This window comes from Myxine glutinosa, chromosome 1, assembly GCF_964187855.1.
Source record: "Myxine glutinosa chromosome 1, kmMyxGlut1.1, whole genome shotgun sequence".
In the NCBI taxonomy this organism is placed as follows: domain Eukaryota; kingdom Metazoa; phylum Chordata; class Myxini; order Myxiniformes; family Myxinidae; genus Myxine; species Myxine glutinosa.
Window position 1 is genome coordinate 149,164,477 of NC_136261.1, and position 19,974 is coordinate 149,184,450.

The following is a 19,974-nucleotide window of genomic DNA, read 5'->3' on the forward strand; positions in this document are numbered from 1 at the left end:
GGAGCAGGCCCAAGGAAACGAAGGAGACGAAGGAGCCAGGTAGGTGAAGCCAGGAGCAGAGTCGGGACCAAGCAGAGGGCAGACAGGAGCAAAGAGACGATCACGAGGCCAAGGTTGATCACGGCAAGGCAGGAAATGCAGCGGCAATCAACCGCCGCCGCTACAAATCAAGATCACGGCGGAAAAAACGCCGCCACACCACTGCGAAGGACACAACCCACAAGAGCGTGCCCGAGGAAACAGCGAGCAGGCGAAGGAGCCGGGTAGGCGAAGCATGGAGCAGAGCCGGGACTATGCGGAGGGCAGACTCAATGGCCAAAAAATCCGCACGACCACCAAAAAAGCAAGTCACAGACAGTGGCCCAGTCGAAGAAGCGGCGAGCATGTAACGCCTGCGTCCTCTGCAGACCAGACTGGAAGCGGAGGATTTGGGGAGATTTGAAACGACTTGTGCATGCAAGAAACCCCTCAAAAACCACACAGCTGAAAGAATTCTGCATGGAGGAGTGGGCAAAAATTTCTCCCAGACGATGTCAGAGACTGGTAGACAGTTATAAGAAACGCCGACTCGAGGTTGTTTCTGCCAAAGGGGGCAATACCACCTATTAGAGCCAAGGGTGTACTTACTTTTTCCACATGCGAAATTTGCATTTATGTTTATTTAAATTATCCAATGGACTACAAAATGTAAATGTTTCATGATATTTGTTATATTATATCACCTTTATCTCTCAATATTGTTGAAATGAAGATCAAATAGCTGTATGTTGAAATATATTGAAAAAGTCAAAACTTTACAAGGGGTGTACTTACTTTTTCACGTGACTGTATATGCATATGCATATTGTTACGTTTGTGGGGGGTAGGGATACCTTAGTCCAGGTAGAGTGTATCGATTATTGTGCTCCGACTGTCGTGAAGAAGAAGAAACCTTGATGTATCATAAGTAGGGAATTTGTGTAGACCGGAAGTCGGGTAAGCTTGTATCTTCGTCTCCATCAGAGGGGTGGGGCTTGTTAATTAGCGAGGGATTCTGGGTAATTAATTCCCTGTATGTAATTGCCTCTGTAAACTTTTCCTTTGTTCCTTATGACACCACACTAGACGCCTAGCCAAAAATCGCCCATTAAACACACTAGTTAAAACCCAACCGGAAACCAGGCATGAAGCATTACCGTGGATAACACCGACTTGGTGAGCACACAGAAGAGGAACAAAAGCTTCGTGAGGCCATGCCTAGAAGAGCAGTGATTGGTGTGGGATTTGATTGACAAAAGGACTGGTAAGATGGGACTATGGGATTGGTGAAGCAGGCACTGATGACGTCAGAGCCGCACGTACAAAACACTTGGAACGGCGACATTTTCCCTTGTCGTTTCTTCTGATTCTGGATCCCATAAACGAAAGGTCGCATTTTGGCTCTCTCAGCATCGACGTCCTCTCGCCCTTCTCATTTTTGGAACTGGTGGTGAATGGTCGTGTGCCGACATTTTTTTCCTTTCTCTTGGGCCCAGACTTTGTTGGTGAACGGTTGCTATTGCTTTTGCGCAAGGAAGCTTCATCGCAAACAACCGTGTTCCGAGATCTTGCTGGTGGTCGTGAGGATGAAATCTTGCTAGTGGTTGTGAGGAGGTGGAACTGCAGAGGGAGAGCTGCTGTTTTCCGTGCAGGGATCATGAGGACAAGCACGGCTGGAGGAGCGAGATGCACGCCTGCTCGTTCGCTTCGCACACGGTGCCAGGAGTGAGCGAGAAGCACAGTGAGGCCTGGTTCATGCCAACGAACGTGCGTTTCCCGCCAAGGCCTCAGACGATCTTTGAAGATTCCTGACGAGATACACCAGCCGAGTTGAGCCAAGTGCCCACTAAATAACACATATTTATTTTCAGTTATTTTATCCTTTGTCTCTATTCGGGTCTGTATGGGAGCGCTCCAATTAGGAACTTAGTTTATCGTGCATTTTTCTTTGTTGACGGCATTTTCTTTAATAAATCCGGTATTTTTATCCATTTTGCTTTCGTGTTGTTTGAGATAACATATCCAGGAGTGAAGACTGCTGGTGGGATCTGTGAAGGTAAGTGCTCTTCGGTCTCTTCCTCCACGTGCGTATAACAAATACCGTCATATTGAATTGAACGCCTCAGAGTGTAAAGTTCGTCCGGCAATCCGTTTCCTTGGAAGATTTTAATCACCAGGAACACGACAATATGTATGGCACGGGCCGCCAGGGAAAACGACCTCGGAGACTCCACCCCGACCCTTTCTCTCTTTTATAACTTTTTAAGGAACTTTCTTCAATTAAGTTCCTAAATTAGAGTAGCAACGAGCTTATAAATAAAGCAACATCACAGCAGCAGCCTATTTAGCTCACAGTACAAGTTTTGAAAAGTAAATAAATAAAGTAATAACAAATCTATTATACAAGTTGAAGATGATGCACCTCTCAGGTGTTGCAGAGTACGGAACATACAGTACAGTCTAATTGTCCAAAACGTCATGGAATGCTCCAAACAAACAGCCTGAAACAGTATATAACTAGATGGTATTCAAAGAATACTTACCCTGCGCAATCAACTTGGTGTAAGCCAACTCTTCTATTTTTGAACGTTTCTTTTTTTTGATCCAATATGGCTGCCAGACCACGTGAGCGATGACATCATAAATTTATATTCTCTAAATAATTGTCGCATAGATCATGCTCAATAAATTTCAAACTGATCAGACTAAGCGTTGTCCCTGTCGAATTATGACATCATAATTATGGCACCAATGACATCATCGTTAACAACACCTACTCCCCATATGGAGTTATTTACAATGAGCCACGTTTCAATTTTTAAAATGCTGACACAGCACACACTTTACTTTACTGAAATGCAGACACAAATGTTATATTTTCGTCAAAAATCGTTGGAATTTCGCCAAATCTGTTTAGGTCATGTGTTAATATACCTCAGCGATCGACAAATCTGAAATCAGAATTTTATTTGAGGTCAAAATGACCCCGTGAGGTCGCTCCGTACTTTTCCTGCTCATCATTTGCAGTGTGATAATTAATTCCATACCCACTCGAGAAGACTTCTTCTTCACGCAATAACAACTTCTAGCTTCCAGACTGTACATCCAATCATCTTGAAATTTTGTACACATGTTACACTTCATTACCTCTATGATAATATAAAGTTTCACGTCGATCAATGAAGCGGTTCAAGAGTTATAATTTTTTAGAAATATTTTCGTTTAATTATTTATATCTGCCAAACCACGTGACCTATCGCAAATTCCAAAAGGTGATTTTAGTAGACTGATATGCTGAACACATCTGTGAAGTTTCCCCTCGATAGGATCACAAATGAGGGAGGAGCTTGTTTTTAAATGTTTATGCTTAAAAACGTCATAACTCCGAAACGATGTGACGCATGACGTCATTCTCGCTGACTTTTTTGTTCGTCATGGGTATGCGACTCTGCCTGCAAAGTTTGGCCTTGATCTGTTCAGTTGTTTAAGAGAAAATTGGATTTTAGTGGTTTTTCACTCAAAACAATATGGCGTCCGAACCACGTGACCTACGACGTCATTATAATTTTATTTCTGCATCAATTTATACAATTTTACAATTTAGAAGATGCTCAAGAAATTTCAACCTGATCGGAGTTATTTACTTGTCGAATTATGACGTCATAATGGCGGCACCTATGACGTCATCATTCACATGTGTTATTCCGCATGGAGAGTTCTTTGCAATGAGACCTGTCTCAATTATTTATGTGCAGCGGTTTTTGAGATATGGAGGTGCAATTTTTTGGGGTTATTTTCCAAGATGGCGCCAGTACCACGTGGCCTGTGACGTCATAATATTCACTAAAATATTCTTAGGAGTCAGTCCCTCCTATGGTGAAAATATCATGTCAATCGGACCAACGGTTTCCGAGAAAATGAATTTTTAAAATGCAGACGCACGTACGTACGTATGACGTACGGATGGACCCGAATACTTAACCCTGCCTTTCGCTTCGCGAACGCAGGGTAATAAAATGCACACGAGGACAAAATTATTATTTATCCGTGTCATTTACCTGAATATTTTACCGAGAAAAACAAATGGTCACTTTTATTTAGCCGTATGATCGAAAATAAAGGAGATAGTGGGACGTTTGGACCGACCGAGTCAATTCGCACCCTCGAATGTTGAACACTATTTCTCGATAAGATTGGCAAAAAAATACGTGACAAGATGGTCAATAATTTTCTTGGACAAAGAGGATACAAACCCATTTCTTTGTAACGGACATTTCTGGTTAGTAACCATTTTCTGTAAAGTTTGAAACTGTATCATTAATAGCGGTAAATGTTGCTTTGTTTCCGGTAAGGAAAGCAAAATCAGCTTCTGGGTTTATATGTAACGATGAGGAAGTGAGGATGAGCCGATGAGAGGTTTCACTGTACTGTTTAAAAAAAATTACAGGAGAAGCTCGGGCTCCTCGATGGACCCCAGACCCTGAGGCAGCGATCCTCCCTGACCCCCCCCACCCGCCGCCCACCCCTCGATATATATATATATATATATTGTTACGGATCTCAGAGACGGCACTCCCCTTAGCAAGGGGGGGTTAATCCCCTTGGCCTGTTAAGCTGGCCGTCTCTGGTCCTGGTACTTATAACGCTCTTTTGCGGGGTGAAATTGGTCAGGGTTATTGCTTTACCAATCCCTCCGCAAAACAGGGAGACAAGTACCGCTCGAACCACGGACAAGATGGTATTTGCCGAGCGGTTTAGCAATCCGCGATTCGAGCCGTTAACAAAGGACTAAACCCGACTATTGCGGTTGGCCAAATCGTGCCACAGGTACTCAATTGGTGACAGGACGAAAGCGATCGGGGGAAAGAAGAAACCAAAGGTAAGAAATAACAGGCATTTATTAATTATTTACAAAACCAAAGAAGAGGAGGAACGCAAGTAATATACAGAAGAAGAAGAAGAAGAAGAAGAAGATACACAGGGCAGCCTTAAGCAGTCTTATATTATCAATGCCCCAGACAGACAAACAGACTTACACGAAAGGGCAATAGCAGGCAGGAATGACTGGACGAAGGAGAAGGGTCCAATTGGGACAGCAGGGCTGGAAGGTTCGGGTAGAGGCACAGCAAGGTGGTCCGCTCCAGGTCCACGCTCCGGGCGGGAAGCGAACAGCCAGTGGCAGCTTCACGTATTCGGTTTCGCACACGGTCGGACAATGTCAATTGAGTACTGTATTGTTGTCGCCGTCACGGACCCACTCTTCTGCCTCACGATCCAGCGGTATGCTCGCCTGGTACCTCCCTCATCTGCCGGATCACGTCTCTCCCTTGAAGCAGTCCCTTGCAGCCGCTTTTATTGCTCGTGTTGGAATCAAGCCGCCGGCTCTGATGACACGCCTACCGGTTGGCTCACCGCGGCGCTGGTTGGCCGGCAAAGGGCTTGCTGACTCCACCTCCGATGACGAGTCAACGTGCCACACCTTGTTCTGGCGGCTTCGCCTCCTTCCTCCTCGGCTTGACCGCATGGCTAATGGCGGTTTGGGGCCAAAAACCGCATCAAGGCAAGGAGCAGCGAACGCTGCTTGACCGTTACTTTGCGGAGACGCGGGTGAGGCGATTGGGGAAATCGAAAGGGGCCTATCTTATTTGATTAATGCAACGCAGATTCAACTTTTGGGAACAGATCCTTAACTGAAACACACAATAATGAAATAACTAGAGAGAGGTCCTATGGTTCGCTACGTGTTGTACATGGACTAACTAGGGTGCGATCTTTAATAAAGCCAATTGATGGGGATATTTACAGGGGAACATTTATAAGGGAAACATTTACTAAAATTTACTAGTGAAGGTTCTAAAAACCGTAACAATATATATATATACATTCCTCTGGGTTCTACTTATTGAAAACTTTTCTGTACATGTTTCTTCAAAATAATTACTGTACTTATAAAATTTGGTTATTATTCGGATTACCTGTGGTGTGTTTACGTGGTTCTTTGAGGCCGAAAGAGTGTACGGTACTTACTATAAAGGATACAATATTATCGTATACTATATAATATAAAAATATGAAACGATCAATTACACGTGGTTCAACTCATCTCCACTCAACCTTCCTTAAACTGGTATTACAGTTGTCACTTCACACGTCTAGTATCCCTCCTCCAAATTGGGCATTTGTCATGCCGCCTCCTCTCCTCATCTCTCCCACCCTCCCCTTCTCTCTCCCACCCTCCCCTCCTCTCTCTCACACCCTCCCCTCCTCTCTCTCCCCCTGCCCATCCTCTCCCACCCACCCTCTCATCCCCTCCCCTTCTCTCTCTCACCCTGCCCATCTCCTCCCTCCCACCCCCTCCCCTTCTCTCATCCCACCCTCCCATTCTCTCTGGCATCTCCCACCCTCCCCTTCACTCTCATCCATCCTCTCACCCCTCCCCTCCTCTCTCCCACCATCCCCTTCTTTCTCTTCCACCCTCCGCTTCACTCTCATGTACTCCTCCCACCCCTCCCCTCTCCCACCATCCACTTCTTTCTCTCCCCCTCCCCTCCTCTCTCCCACCATCCCCTTCTTTCTCTCCCCCTCCCCTCCTCTCTCCCACCATCCCCTTCTTTCTCTTCCCCTCCCCTCTCCCACCATCCCCTTCTTTCTCTTCCACCCTCCCCTTCACTCTCATCTACCCCTCCCACCCCTCCCCTCCTCTCTCCCACCATCCCCTTCTTTCTCTCCCCCCTCCCATCCCCTTCCCTCCTCTCTCCCACCATTGCCTTCTTTCTCTCCCCTCCCCCTCCCATCCATCCTCTCTCCCACCATCCCCTTCTTTCTCTCCCCCCTCCCATCCCCTTCCCTCCTCTCTCCCACCATTGCCTTCTTTCTCTCCCCTCCCCCTCCCATCCCCTTCTCTCTCCCATCCATCCTCTCTCCCACCATTGCCTTCTTTCTCTCCCCTCCCATCTCCTTCTCTCCTCTCTCTCCCACCATTCCCTTCTTTCTCTCCCCCGCTCTCCCATCTCCTCCTCTCTCCCATCCCCTCCTCTCTCCTATCTCCTCCTCGCTCCCATCTCCTCCTCTCTCCCACACTCCCCTTCTCTCTCTCCCATCCTCTCTCTTCCACCCTCCCATCGCTTCACCTCCCATCGTCTCCCCCTCCCCCTTTCTCCACCCCACCTTCCATCCAAGTTCAAGCAAAAGAAAAGCATTTGTTGTTCAACAACAAAGACAGTTAAAGAGGGAAGAGAGAGCATGTATATGACGTAATAAAACAAATGACGTCATTTGTGACAAATGTGCGCACTGTATGACGAGTTCATGAATCGTTTGATTAAAATATAAACGTTCGACTCATTTGTGCTCATTTGTCGCCTATAATAAATAAATAATACGTTCTTTACTCCCCGTCTATCATTTACTGTACAACACTCAAACTGCACGTAACACCCCCACTCAATCTCCCGCAGATGTTTTTCTCTGAAATAATAATAATAACACAAATTACAACAGTAGTGGTGCCGGAGAAGGAGTAGGTGATACAGGTGTTCTGTTGAGCAAACTTTACAAACCCTCTTTAATTGGACGTCACGACATGACAACTGTCCAACTTGGAAGAGGAAAACTACCATCATGGACTGATGGGAGACGTGTGAAATGACAACTTTGGTACCAGTTTAGGGAAGGGTGACTGGAGATGAGTTGAACCACCTTTAATTGGTTTCATATTTTATTTTTCTTATATGTGGAAAACATTATTTTCTACATAACGTTGTTACAAAATACATGCACACAAGTCTAGATAAATTTACCAGAATAAATTAATATACTTAAGTTAGCACAATGAATCAGTCAAGAAGGGATGATACAGTGAGGGGATATTCAAAAGTCATCTGGACTGGACAGACAGACATCCGACTGGACAACCCTCCCATCCACTTTCTGAATAATCCTCTCCAAGAAGTTCTGTCACTCAAGCTTTTGGGTCTCACTATCTGCCAGGATCTTTCCTGGGAAAACCACATTTCAAATCTGGCCTCCAAAGCCAGTCGCCGACTGGGCATCCTCCGTCGTGTGAAGTCCTTCCTTGGCACACCTGAGCTCCTCGCCACATACAAGGCTTTCATCCGCAGCTCAATGGAATACTGCTCTCCCCTCTGGGCTGGTGCTCCTGCCTCACACCTAGCTCGTCTTCACGCTGTTGAAACCAAAGCGTTCAGAATCATTGGTATCTCCTGCGATGAAGCTAACTCCAAGGGCCTTTCACTCACTCACCGCATGCAGGTTGGTGGTCTTTCCGTCTTCTACCGACTCCTCTCCGGCCTTGCTCCCCCAGCTCTCTCTGGGCTCTGTCCCCCAAATATTCCTACAGGTCGCACAAGATCTGCCTGAAACCCTCTTATGGTTAAACTGCCAAAATCAAGACTCTCTGCTCACCTTCACTCCTTCATTCCTCTTTTCTCCCGCCTCTGGAACAAACTCCCTCACTCTCTTCAATCCCACTCCACCCTCCAGGTCTTTAAAACAGCTGTTCACCACCATCTCTTATCTTCCCCCATCCAAAACCTTGATCTTTTCTACCCCCGCTAATTTCACCCCAAATCCACTTTTTTGAAATACCAACTTCTGTCCTGGAAGTCCTTGGTGTCCTTGTGTTTTATACTTCTCCCACCCCCCCCCCCCCCTTCCCACGCCTCCTCCCCCCAAGGCCTCTCCCTCCCACACATCTCCCGATGTCCCTGCTCTCAAATGTTGTGTTTGTGTGCTTCCTCCCCTTCTCTCCCCATCTTGTCTACCGCTCCCTCTTTTTATATATTTTGTTTGTCTGTTTGATTTGTTTGTGTGATAAATGTTAGCTCTTTCACGAGCCTCGATTCTGTATACAAAAAAAAAAGAAGAAAAAAAAAGTATTAACCCTCCTCCAAAGTTTTCACGTCATGATGCCACCTGAGCTTATTTCATGATGCTTTCAAATCAAACTTAATAATAGAATCTTCACAAACTATTCCAAAGTGATAAATCTGAAACATGCAGATAAAATGTGAAAAATTTAGATTAATAGAGGAAATCATATGATTCTCAGTTCCATAAGTGTTCAAACCCTTTAACTAATTAACCCTAAATCACTTCAGGAGCAAATTATTTGTTTGAAAGGTTACAAAATAAGTGTAATATGGTTCACCTGTATGTAATTAATCAGTAGTTTAACATAAAAATTCCCTCTCTTGGAATTTCTCCCTCTCGTAGCTAAGGAGTTTTAAGGTGCAACTCACTTGGTCAACCAACAAGGCAAACATGAAGGTCAAGGAGCTTTCCAAAGAAGTCAAACATAAAGTGGTGGAGACGCACCGTTCAGGAGAGGGTTAGAAGAAGATTTCAAAGTCCCTCATTATCCCTTTGAGTATGGTGAAATCCATCATTAAGAAGTGGAAGGCTATCGTACTACCCAAAATCTACCCAGATCAGGTCGCCCATCCAATCTCAGCAGCCGGGCAAGCAGGAAGCTGATTCGGGATGTCACTGTAAATCCAACAATGATTTTGAAAATCTGCAAGGCTCTATGTCTAAGATTGGGGTCAGTGTTCATCAATCAACAATATCCCGTTCCCTTGACAAAGCTGGCCTCTATGGATAGGTGTCAAGAAAGAAGCCATCACTGAAAAGGCACATCTATAAGCTTATAAGGAGTTTGTTAAAAAGCATTTTAATGATATTGCAGAAATGTGGAGAAAAGTTTTGTGGTCAGATGAGACAAAAATTGAACGTATTGGTCTAAATTCAAAGCCTTACATTTGGCATAAGCTGAACTGCACATCACCCAGTCAATACCATCTGTATTGTCAAGCATGGTGTTGGCAGCATCATGTTATGGGGCTGCTTTTCATCAGCAGTGGCCTTGATGAAAACCTGCTGGAGTTAGCCATGAATCTGAAACTGGGTAGGAGATTCACATTTCAGCAGGACAATGATCCGAAGCACAAAGTTAAAGCCACACTGGAGTGGCTGAACAAGAGGAAAATAAATGTTCTTGAGTGCCTCAGTCAAAATATTGACTTGAACCCAATTTAATATTTATGATGAAACTTGAAGATTGCAGTCAATCGATGATCCCCATCAAACTCATCAGAACAAGAGTAATTTTCATGTGAGGAATTGCAAAGATTTCACCATCTCTCTGTGCAAAGCTGGTAGAAGCCTTCCCAAAAAGACTCATCACAGTCTTTGCTGCAAAAGGTGCTTCCACCAAGGGGCTGAATACTTTTGCAACCAGTGAATTTTGATTTGTACATGTTTTTGCAGGTATTCCTGACATGTAAACTCCTTAAATTCTAATCGTTTAGTTTGATTTTGTCAGTTATGAATAAAAAAAAGTTCATTTGGAAAATTGTTTCTACATGATTCGTAATTCATCCAAATGTGGCATTATTGGTATGGGGTGAATACTTTCGCAGTCCACTGTGTGCACAATTATATTTTGTAAGCATTGTTCCTCTACTAATTATATACATTTGTACAATGAAAAATAACAATTCTTTATGTATCTTCAGTAGGCCAATGTCATTCAGAAAACTTTTTGAAGCCCCTCAGAGTTCCCATAATGTGATGGAATTGTGTTGTTTATAATATAGTACAAATGTTCTTTTTGTACGCTTTATTCAAACGTTTCACTTAAAGGAAAGAAATTAACCAAAGCATGGTAGAAATGAGTGTAAGGAGTGAAAAGAGATAGGTCCTCGGGTGAGAAGAACCCACTGGCACAGAGGTCCCCGGGCGCGCATAGGTCCGAATGCGGATCAGGTTCTTGCTAATTTTCTCGGCTCTGGTTCGTGTCCGTAATGCACGGGCAGGGAGCGGAGGATCCGATCGGTCGTACATTCATCACCCGGGATAGGGGGCGAGAGAGAGAGAGAGAGAGAGAGAGAGAGAGAGACAGACAGACAGACAGACAGAGACAGAGAGAGAGACAGAGTCATGAGGAGGTGGAAGTATATAGAGAGAGGGTCCATCTTCCGAATGGACCCATCTACCTCCTCCCCATCTTCTTCCCCTCCTTCTTCAACCTTCACCTTCAACCTCAGAAAACTCTGATCAGCTTCATGAAAAACCCACGTGTCACTCTCACGTGATGCACCAAAAATTTACGTTTGAGATGGATATGTAACTATTAAACATGTATTGCAACTTGCAAGAAAACTTCAACGTGGCAAAACTAAACTGTCACGGACACGGAGTCGTGCAATCCTGGTATAACATTCACCACTCGCAACCATCCTGAGTATTCCAAAGAACTCAGAACTTCAAACCATCCTGAGATACGTGCCCTTTGCACAGCAAGTTTGATATGAAATACGAGGATTCAAAAACGAAGCATTATATCACAGAATGTTTGCATCTCATGATAAATCCGTATGTCGTTGACTGCGTACACTACCAGCGATGGGAGTCATGTTTTTAAGGAACGTCCTCACACAACGTCGGCTCGCAATAACGTCGGCTCGCAATAACGTCGGCTCTAAATCTATCCAAAAAGGCAGAATTTGTCTGCAGCAGGAAAATGTCATCCTAGGAGTGAACAGGAAAGAGGAGCCGTGGGGTAACAGAACCTTGAGTTAGCACTGCGGAGTCCACGAGGAATCTCCGCTGAAGCGCTTACACGGAGCCCTCATAGGGAGTCGGGGAGAGGGACGCGCCGCTCCACGTCCAGCCCAGCTCAAGGACCGCAACTGAAGGTAGATCTTTGTATAGGGCTCAAAAAAGTTTTGGTTGGCAAATCGGATACTTTTAAAGACTCGAAAATTCCAAGAATACTCAAAATGAATGTTTCCCTCATTTAAGTCTGGAATATACTTTATTGGTGATGCAAACCAAAAAGCAAAATATATTCGTTAAATGTGAAATAAAAAGTTTTAACAGTTCTTTTTTCAAGTGATATTTATAATGTTTTACGCATTAGAGTTGAGTAAATAATTTCAATAAGACACTATGAAGTGCAGATATAATTTGTTTGAAAGGTGAGAACTATATTTGTCATATTTTTCCGAACATTGATATAACCCTAACAAGCACTTTTAAAATAACCCTACGTGAAAACGATTGGCGCTGAAAGTTTGGGTAGTCCACCTGGCCTACCCTGAGTTATGGCCATGCTAGCTCAGGCAGAGCTGGGGGATCCAGGGTCTCCTCCTTAATGTCCACCCCAGGAAGGCGCGTGTGCGGGCCGAGTGCTCTCCGCAGTACCAGCACCTGCCGCGCCTCTCGTGGGACCCTTCGCGCCAGCTGCCTTAAACAAGCCCCACACGCTGTCTTTCTTGTACATTTATTTTCTTGCAGTCTCCTTGAAGGGTGCTCCAAACAAACGTTTACTTTTGTTCCTCCTGTATTTATTGATAGTGACTGCGAGCGTAAGCACTTCCACGACACGTCGAGGCAACAGCAAACGTAACGAACTGTCTGGCAACACGTAAAACGGTGGCTTTTAAGTGATCTGGTGGCTTACATGCGAGCTACCGGCTTACACGCGAGCTATCGCCTTGTGTGAGCTATCAGCTTACATACGAGCTATGGGCTTGCGCAAGAGGCATCGTATTGGCTTACACATGAGCTATCGTCTTATACGTGAGCTATTAAGCTTACACGCTATGTGCTTGGACAAGAGGTATCGTATCGGCTTACGCGTGAGCTATCATATTGTGCGTGAGTTAGCAGCTTGCGCAAGAGGTGGCGTATCGGCTTACACGTGAGCTATCTTATGTGTGAGCTATCCGCTTACACGCTAACTATGGGCTTGCGCAAGAGGTATCATATCAGCTTATGCGTGAGCTATCATCTTATGCGTGAGCTATCAGCTTACACGTGAGCTATGGGCTTGCACAATAGGTATCGTATCAGCTTACGTGTGCGCTATCACCTTATGCGTGAGCTATCAGCTTACACACGAGCTATGGGCTTGCGTAAGAGGTATCGTATCGACTTATGTGCTAGCTATTGACTTACATTTGAGCGATTGGGTTACCTGTGTGCTAGTGGCGTACATGTGAGCTATTTGGTTACCAGTGAACTGGTGGCTTACATGTGAGCTATCGGCATAAACATGTACTTGGCCTACACATGAGGTCTCACATTGGTTTTAACGGCCTATATGCGAACTATTGGCTTACACTTGAGCCGGTGGTTTTATACACTATGTGAGCTCTAGGCTTATGTGGGAGATATCAGCGGAGAAGTGAGCTGGTGGAATTAACACTTGATCCGGCAGTCTGCATATGAGTGTTTAAATTAAATGAGCTAATGTTCTACAATCGAGCTGGCTTACACGTGAGCTTTCGACCCAGACATGAGCTGGCGGATTTAGCGCGATATATATGGACTAAAACGTAAGCCATTGGCTTACATGTGAGATGTCTCAAATCGCGATTTTGGCATACTTGTGAGGCATTGGCTTACACGTCAGCTATCGGCATACAAGTGAGTTTACACATGAGCTATCTTCTTTAAAGTTGGCCACTAATTTACACGCGAGCTATTGACACATGAGATACCGGTTTACATGGGATCTGTCTGCTTTCAGGTGAGCTATCAGCTTACATGTAAGCTATTAGCCTACACAAAAACCTATTGCCCTACACATGCGCTATTGCCTTACACAACAGCTATGTGCTTTCACATGAACTTCTGGTTTACCTATCCAGTGAGCTATTGCCGACCTGCACGTGACTGATAGGCTTACAAATGAGCTACCAGCTTACATGCAAGCAGTCTAATTTTACACAAGTTACCAGTTTACATGTGAGCTCGCGTGTCAGCTAACGGCATTTACACATACTGGTGACTTACATGCGAGCTATTGGTCAACATGCATACTGGTGGGGATTTTGCACGTGACACACAAGCTATTGGGCGACATGCCAGTAAGTGCCCTTTACATGTATTGTGGCAGTCCAATCGAACATTCAAACATTCAAACTAGGCTCACAAGTGAGGTGGATGCTCTGCGCACGTGCTCGGTTTATACGTGAGCTAGTTTTTCGCATGACATTGGTTTACACGTGAATTACCGGCATACAAATGAGCTATCAGCTTACACAAGAGTGATACTGTATATGCTTTTGCACTAGCTATATGTTTACAGGCTAAGCACACAAGTTGCTGTCTTACATGCGAGCTATCTTTCATTTGAGCTTCCATGCGATATTGTGGCTTACATGTGAGCTATCTTTCAGTTGAGCTGCCATGCGATATTGTGGCTTACATGTGAGCTATCTTTCATTTGAGCTTCCGTGCGATATTGCGGCTTACATGTGAGCTCTTTCATTTGACCTTCCATGCGATATTGTGGCTTACAGGTGAGCTATCTTTCATTTGACCTTCCATGCGATATTGTGGCTTACAGGTGAGCTATCTTTCATTTGACCTTCCATGCGATATTGTGGCTTACATGTGAGCTATCTTTCATTTGAGCTCCCATGCGATATTGTGGCTTACATGTGAGCTATCTTTCATTTGAGCTTCCATGCGATATTGTGGCTTACATGTGAGCTATCTTTCAGTTGAGCTGCCATGCGATATTGTGGCTTACATGTGAGCTATCTTTCATTTGAGCTTCCGTGCGATATTGCGGCTTACATGTGAGCTATCTTTCATTTGACCTTCCATGCGATATTGTGGCTTACAGGTGAGCTATCTTTCATTTGACCTTCCATGCGATATTGTGGCTTACAGGTGAGCTATCTTTCATTTGACCTTCCATGCGATATTGTGGCTTACATGTGAGCTATCTTTCATTTGAGCTCCCATGCGATATTGTGGCTTACATGTGAGCTATCTTTCATTTGAGCTTCCATGCGATATTGTGGCTTACATGTGAGCTATCTTTAATTTGAGCTCCCATGCGAAATTGTGGCTTACATGTGAGTTTTCATACGATATTGTGGCTTACATGTGAGCTATCTTTCATTTGAGCTTCCATGCGATATTGTGGCTTACGTGCAAGCTATCTTTAATTTGAGCTTCCATGCGATATTGTGGCTTACATGTGAGCTGCACTTTGCCAAAACATTTTTTTTTACCCAAAACACAAAACAGGACAGAGGTGATCCCTTTTTAAGTCGAACCACCACATGCACGGTTTATTTAGTACATTTGCACCCTCACCGCAACAGAAAAAGCCTCTTCTTTTTTCGGCTTGCGGATGTGGACAGCACCACCTTCTGTGCCCGTCCCATTGGCACGATGGCATAGTAACTAAATCACTAAGTGTATACCTCGTACCTGATGTAGACCATTGGAATCCCGTCGAATGGCGTATTCAAATAGGTGTAGGGTAAAGGGTGATTATAGGAAGAATTTATCCGTTTACACGAGAGAAATAGATGGCCCCTTATCACAAGCCAAGCATAATTGCACGTTCATGTTCACCATACCATTGATCTACACCAACAAAAAAATCATAAAAGCCAAAGTTGTTTCGGTAGAACGTTTTTGCGAGAGTGGGAGGTTAATCAAAGACTACAAAGTCTAAAATATCTCCCTGCGGGCCTTCAAAGTGGTTGCATTGCCAGTTATTCAAACATGCAACTTACTTATCCGAAATACGCCGCAACATTGAAGTTATCCAAGAGAAGCGGGATGCTAGTTTCCGAGAAACGCCTTCAGAAGATTGATAACTTATCTGTGTTGACGTCGCTAAAAACAAAATACCCATTATGTGGCAAATTCGAACCGTCATTAGGCAGCAACACGCTTGGTACTGGAATGCAATGGCCTACTCTTTTTTGAAAGCCGCCTTTGGATACTCGATGTCCACCATCTAATGCTAGCAAATGGGACACCCGGCTTCATGTTTCTCTGAAGGATGGCGGTCTCGTCGATTCAACGCACCAGGACGACAAGATGCAGTCTGGTCTCGAATGGAACCCAGACTAGACAGTTGAAGGGCAAGTCTGCTACCTCTGACCTATCCTGTCAACCCCTTATTTAATTATGGGATAGAGATAAAACTAGATTTAATAATTTAAAATCTATTTGATGGGCAGGGAGAGAAAGGAGGAATCCAAGGATGAGCAATATTACACCATACCATCCACAATGCAACACACCGAGGGTGAGGTTGGGGTGGCGGGACTTGGTACACCATTAGTCCTGTTATGAAAATGAAGTCCTCCTTTTCAGTTGGTACTTTCTGACACAGAATACAGATAATCAAGAAGAAGAAAAACTGCCACAGCTCCTTTCAGAGTCTAATCTGGAGCCAAATAATGTGGATGCACACGTAAAAGAATTCCAGTGGATTCCAAACTCACTTGATGAATGGCTAAAGAGGACCATTTGTTATTGAGAGATTCAAAGCAGGTTTTAATGTGTGATACTGTTGCTACAATTACAAGTGGTAACTATATACATGAACTTTAGATGTTATACAACTTAGACATCATCTCTGTGCCTATTCATCAAGATAAACAGTTGAACAGTTTTACCAAAATGTGTGTAGGCATGATGAGAATGAGTCACAGGTCTTTCCCCAGACTCTCGTCGACATAGGTTTAGGAGTAACACCTGTACCGTCTGCAGGGAAGACCTTGACGCAAGCTGAAGAGCTTTGCATTCTGGCAACTTCGGTGTGTGCAGCTGGAGCTAGTAGTAGTCATCGAACTGGAAGCCAAACAGATTGGATAGTTAATAAGGCAACCGTCGAAGAGGCCTTACGGCCTGTAACACAAGGGGAAAGCGAAACACTTTGAACTTGGCCGCATTGCCATGAAAAAGAGAGGACGGTCCGGCTGCCAGCAGGAAACTCTCCCATGAGAAGGTTGGACTGGATATCTGGCCACGTGCTCCAGATATGTATGGAAAGGTAGGGTAAGTAGAGGATGGCTGGGATGTTGAGCACAGCCTTGGATACACTTACGTTTGCTTCATTAAACTGGTTGCACTCAAAACGTTTGTTGTAACTAAAAAATTAATTTAACTATATAATAAAACAATGCCTTCACCACAAACAAACTTGCACCACTCCCGGATGGTGCCTGTACTTGTCCGCACGCACCAGCATAGCCACACAAGCCTACCGGAAGAAGAAAAAGAAAAACCGGCCGCAGCGGAACACGTTTGTGTTTTTCTTGTTCCGTGTTGTGGGGGGTTACATTCACTCTATGGGGGGAATTATTGACAACATTATAGCAGATGTGGTATTGGCTGTACTGCTTAAATGTCAATAGGTGAACTTGCTCATCCAGCCATTTGGCTCTGGCAACCATGTTGGCCAGCCACCAGAAAAAAAAACAAATAACACAACAATTACTCATGACCGCGCATGCTACCAAGTTCCATGTTTTTTCCTTGATGTACCTCTGGAGTGCAGCTATCTTCTTCCTTTTTTTTTTTTTTTAAAGACCCTGTAATGTTCCACATTTGCAACTGCCAAAGCTACTTCCTGGTTCACCAAACACACACAACTTAAAAACCAGTATTGAAGTATCCCTCTACTAAATATTAGCAAACAATAGTAAAAGACCTCCTCCTGCACACATGGAATGCAGCTTTTTATTTGAGCTGCATTATACAGATTTTGGTGGCCATGATGACATTCTCAACTGCTGCAGCAGTTATTTTTATGGTTTACAACAGCCCACATAACTCGAACCAAAGATAACACCGAAATGTGGCAAAAACATTTTACTGAACACAACCATATAAGCCTTGCCCATGTTCCAGAAAAGACGTGTTACAAAGCTGTTAGTGGAGAGGAAGCGTATCTTGCGTAACCCCGTAGTTCCATATTGTCACATTTTCACAAAGCAATTCATACTACTGCACTTCCTGTTCATCCACATATCCTGTACAGGAATGGACTTGCCATCACTTTTGCAAAACTAAGCAGAATAAACATGGATACAAAAGAAACGAACAAACAACAACAAAAACCCCTCAAGCTACCAAGAGCACAGGGAAACATCTGTGTGAAGGAAGAGATCTGACCATGTATTGTCCTCAATGGGTCACCACAAGTGTTAGGCCATCATGACTGGCCTGGATTCTTTAGCTTCCAGCTTCACTCCTGCCGCCACGAACCCTGTACCTCCCTGAAACACAAGAAGCAATACTCGCCATTTACACAGCACGGCAGAGAGCAAATACGTATTAGATAGATATTTGCAGTTGTAGTACGTGTGGTCGAACTTTGGTGAACAGCAGACATTGTGTTTGAGGAGTCCAAAAGCAATCCGTTCATCCATTTTTTTGCTCCTTCTTTTATAGGATAAACCAAGCTCTCAATCTATGACGGCGTAACACCCTCGCAATGATATAAACACGGTGCTCTGGAATGGTTCTCGGATGGAATGAAGCAAGTTCTAAACAAGTGCTCATCGGCTCCAGTGACTGCATGTGCCTGTGATGGATCATACACTAAGGCACTGCTATTTAAATGAAATAGTTTAAAGAAAAAAACACCACTGAAGAAAACGCTTGAGTCTTGAAAAATGACAAAAAGGGAACCCACCCCGACGAAAAGCAAATATAATCGAAGTAGGAGATTCTCTTTGAGGGAGCATCACAGACTGAGAAGCAAGATAAAGGTCTCCAAAAGTTCTGCGCAACAATTAAAGCACAAATAAAGAAGGTATGAGAAAACCGGAAAAGGAAGCATATGTACAAGTTTGTAAATTGTCAATTTGTTGCTGTTGGAGTCGGTGAAGCACATAGATTTGAGAGACGCGCACAATGCATGCATTATGTGATTTGCAAAGTCTCATGGGAAAGTCTTTATTCCTTGTGAGGGGAAAAAGAAAGACCTTTTCTTGCAAGGACGATGGGTGTTACGTTTGAGCGAAACTACTACGTCCCGTACTTCGCCGTGAACCATACATTCATCTTTTGCAGCTCCTAAGCCCTTTCACTTACAAATACAATACATGTAAATCAGGTGTTTATTATAAAAACTTTAAAAAAAACTTCTGTCCATGATAAGTAAGACGATTCACAACAGATTACAATCGGATGCATTTTTGAAGTTCGAGTCAGTTCAACATTAGGAAGACGTAACTGATGAATATTTACCGATGATTTAAAAAATAAAGAAATTAATTTTGACTCGCATCTGTAAGATTGCCTTAACAAGAGGTTTACAACATTAATTAAGGAAAATAGATGAATAAAATAATTCTTAGCAGGAAGACTTTCAATTTCAAAAGTCATCCTCTTTAGTTGAAAACTTCATTTATTGTCTTGCTAAAATTAATAAAATCTTACTTAATCTCACTTAATAAAAGTTTTACAAAGTAAAATATCATTTAATAAGGGGGGTCAGCGCAGACGTCTCATGAGCCAGAGGTTCAGATGGGAACATGACCGAGCCGACCCGTGTTTTCCCATGATAGAATATTTAGAGAACATGCGCATTTCACTTTCACAAGTTGGATAAGAGTTATCTCCAAGAATTGCAATTTTGCACGATGTACCAAGCAGACTAACAAATCGTTTAGTGAAACATTTTCGTGCCTGGAAACCTAAAGGTGAAATGCAAAGAATGAACACAACAAGAATAACCTGAGGAATATCAGGCAAGGCAAAGGAAATTATGTTTTGGATGCTCGACTCCCGCATTCTTAAACAAGCGGTTGATAATATCCATTCGCAGTCGGGAATTATCCATGAGACATCAATCATATCAAAGATGGCGCACGGAGAGGATAGCCGAGTCAAAGTGAGACCCGTGGCACCATTTGTTGGACCCCGAAGCTCGCTAACTAGGCAGCAAACTGAATTCCAACACCAGGCCCATCAATCTTCTCCGATAGTGTGGAAGGTCAAAGCGCCGGTGAATCCACAGATACCTCGCGCCAAAGAAAACCATCACTACCAATGCAATGTGGCAGATATTTCGGTGCTGGACTGTTTATCAGCTCAGAAGCTCAAATTAACAACTCCTGCAAGCCCTTTGTTGTCTAAGGAACTTGGAAAAATTATATTGTT

The 19,974-nt window shown here is 43.9% G+C and overlaps 2 protein-coding genes across 9 annotated transcripts in view; both read right to left on the reverse strand.

Annotated features, from left to right (window-relative positions):
- SMPD2 (sphingomyelin phosphodiesterase 2) overlaps nucleotides 1-19,974 on the reverse strand; it is a 612,478-nt gene that overhangs the window by 292,862 nt on the left and 299,642 nt on the right. The window lies entirely within an intron of this gene.
- The window catches only part of NOSIP (nitric oxide synthase interacting protein), a 112,027-nt gene continuing 109,560 nt past the window's right edge, over nucleotides 17,508-19,974 (reverse strand). For all 7 annotated transcript variants that reach the window (XM_068119467.2, XM_078778120.1, XM_068119461.2 and 4 more), the window contains one exon: nucleotides 17,508-18,083. In XM_068119467.2, coding sequence (XP_067975568.1) covers nucleotides 18,012-18,083 — 72 coding nt within the window. In that variant the 3' untranslated portion in view covers nucleotides 17,508-18,011. The remainder of the gene's footprint in view (nucleotides 18,084-19,974) is intronic.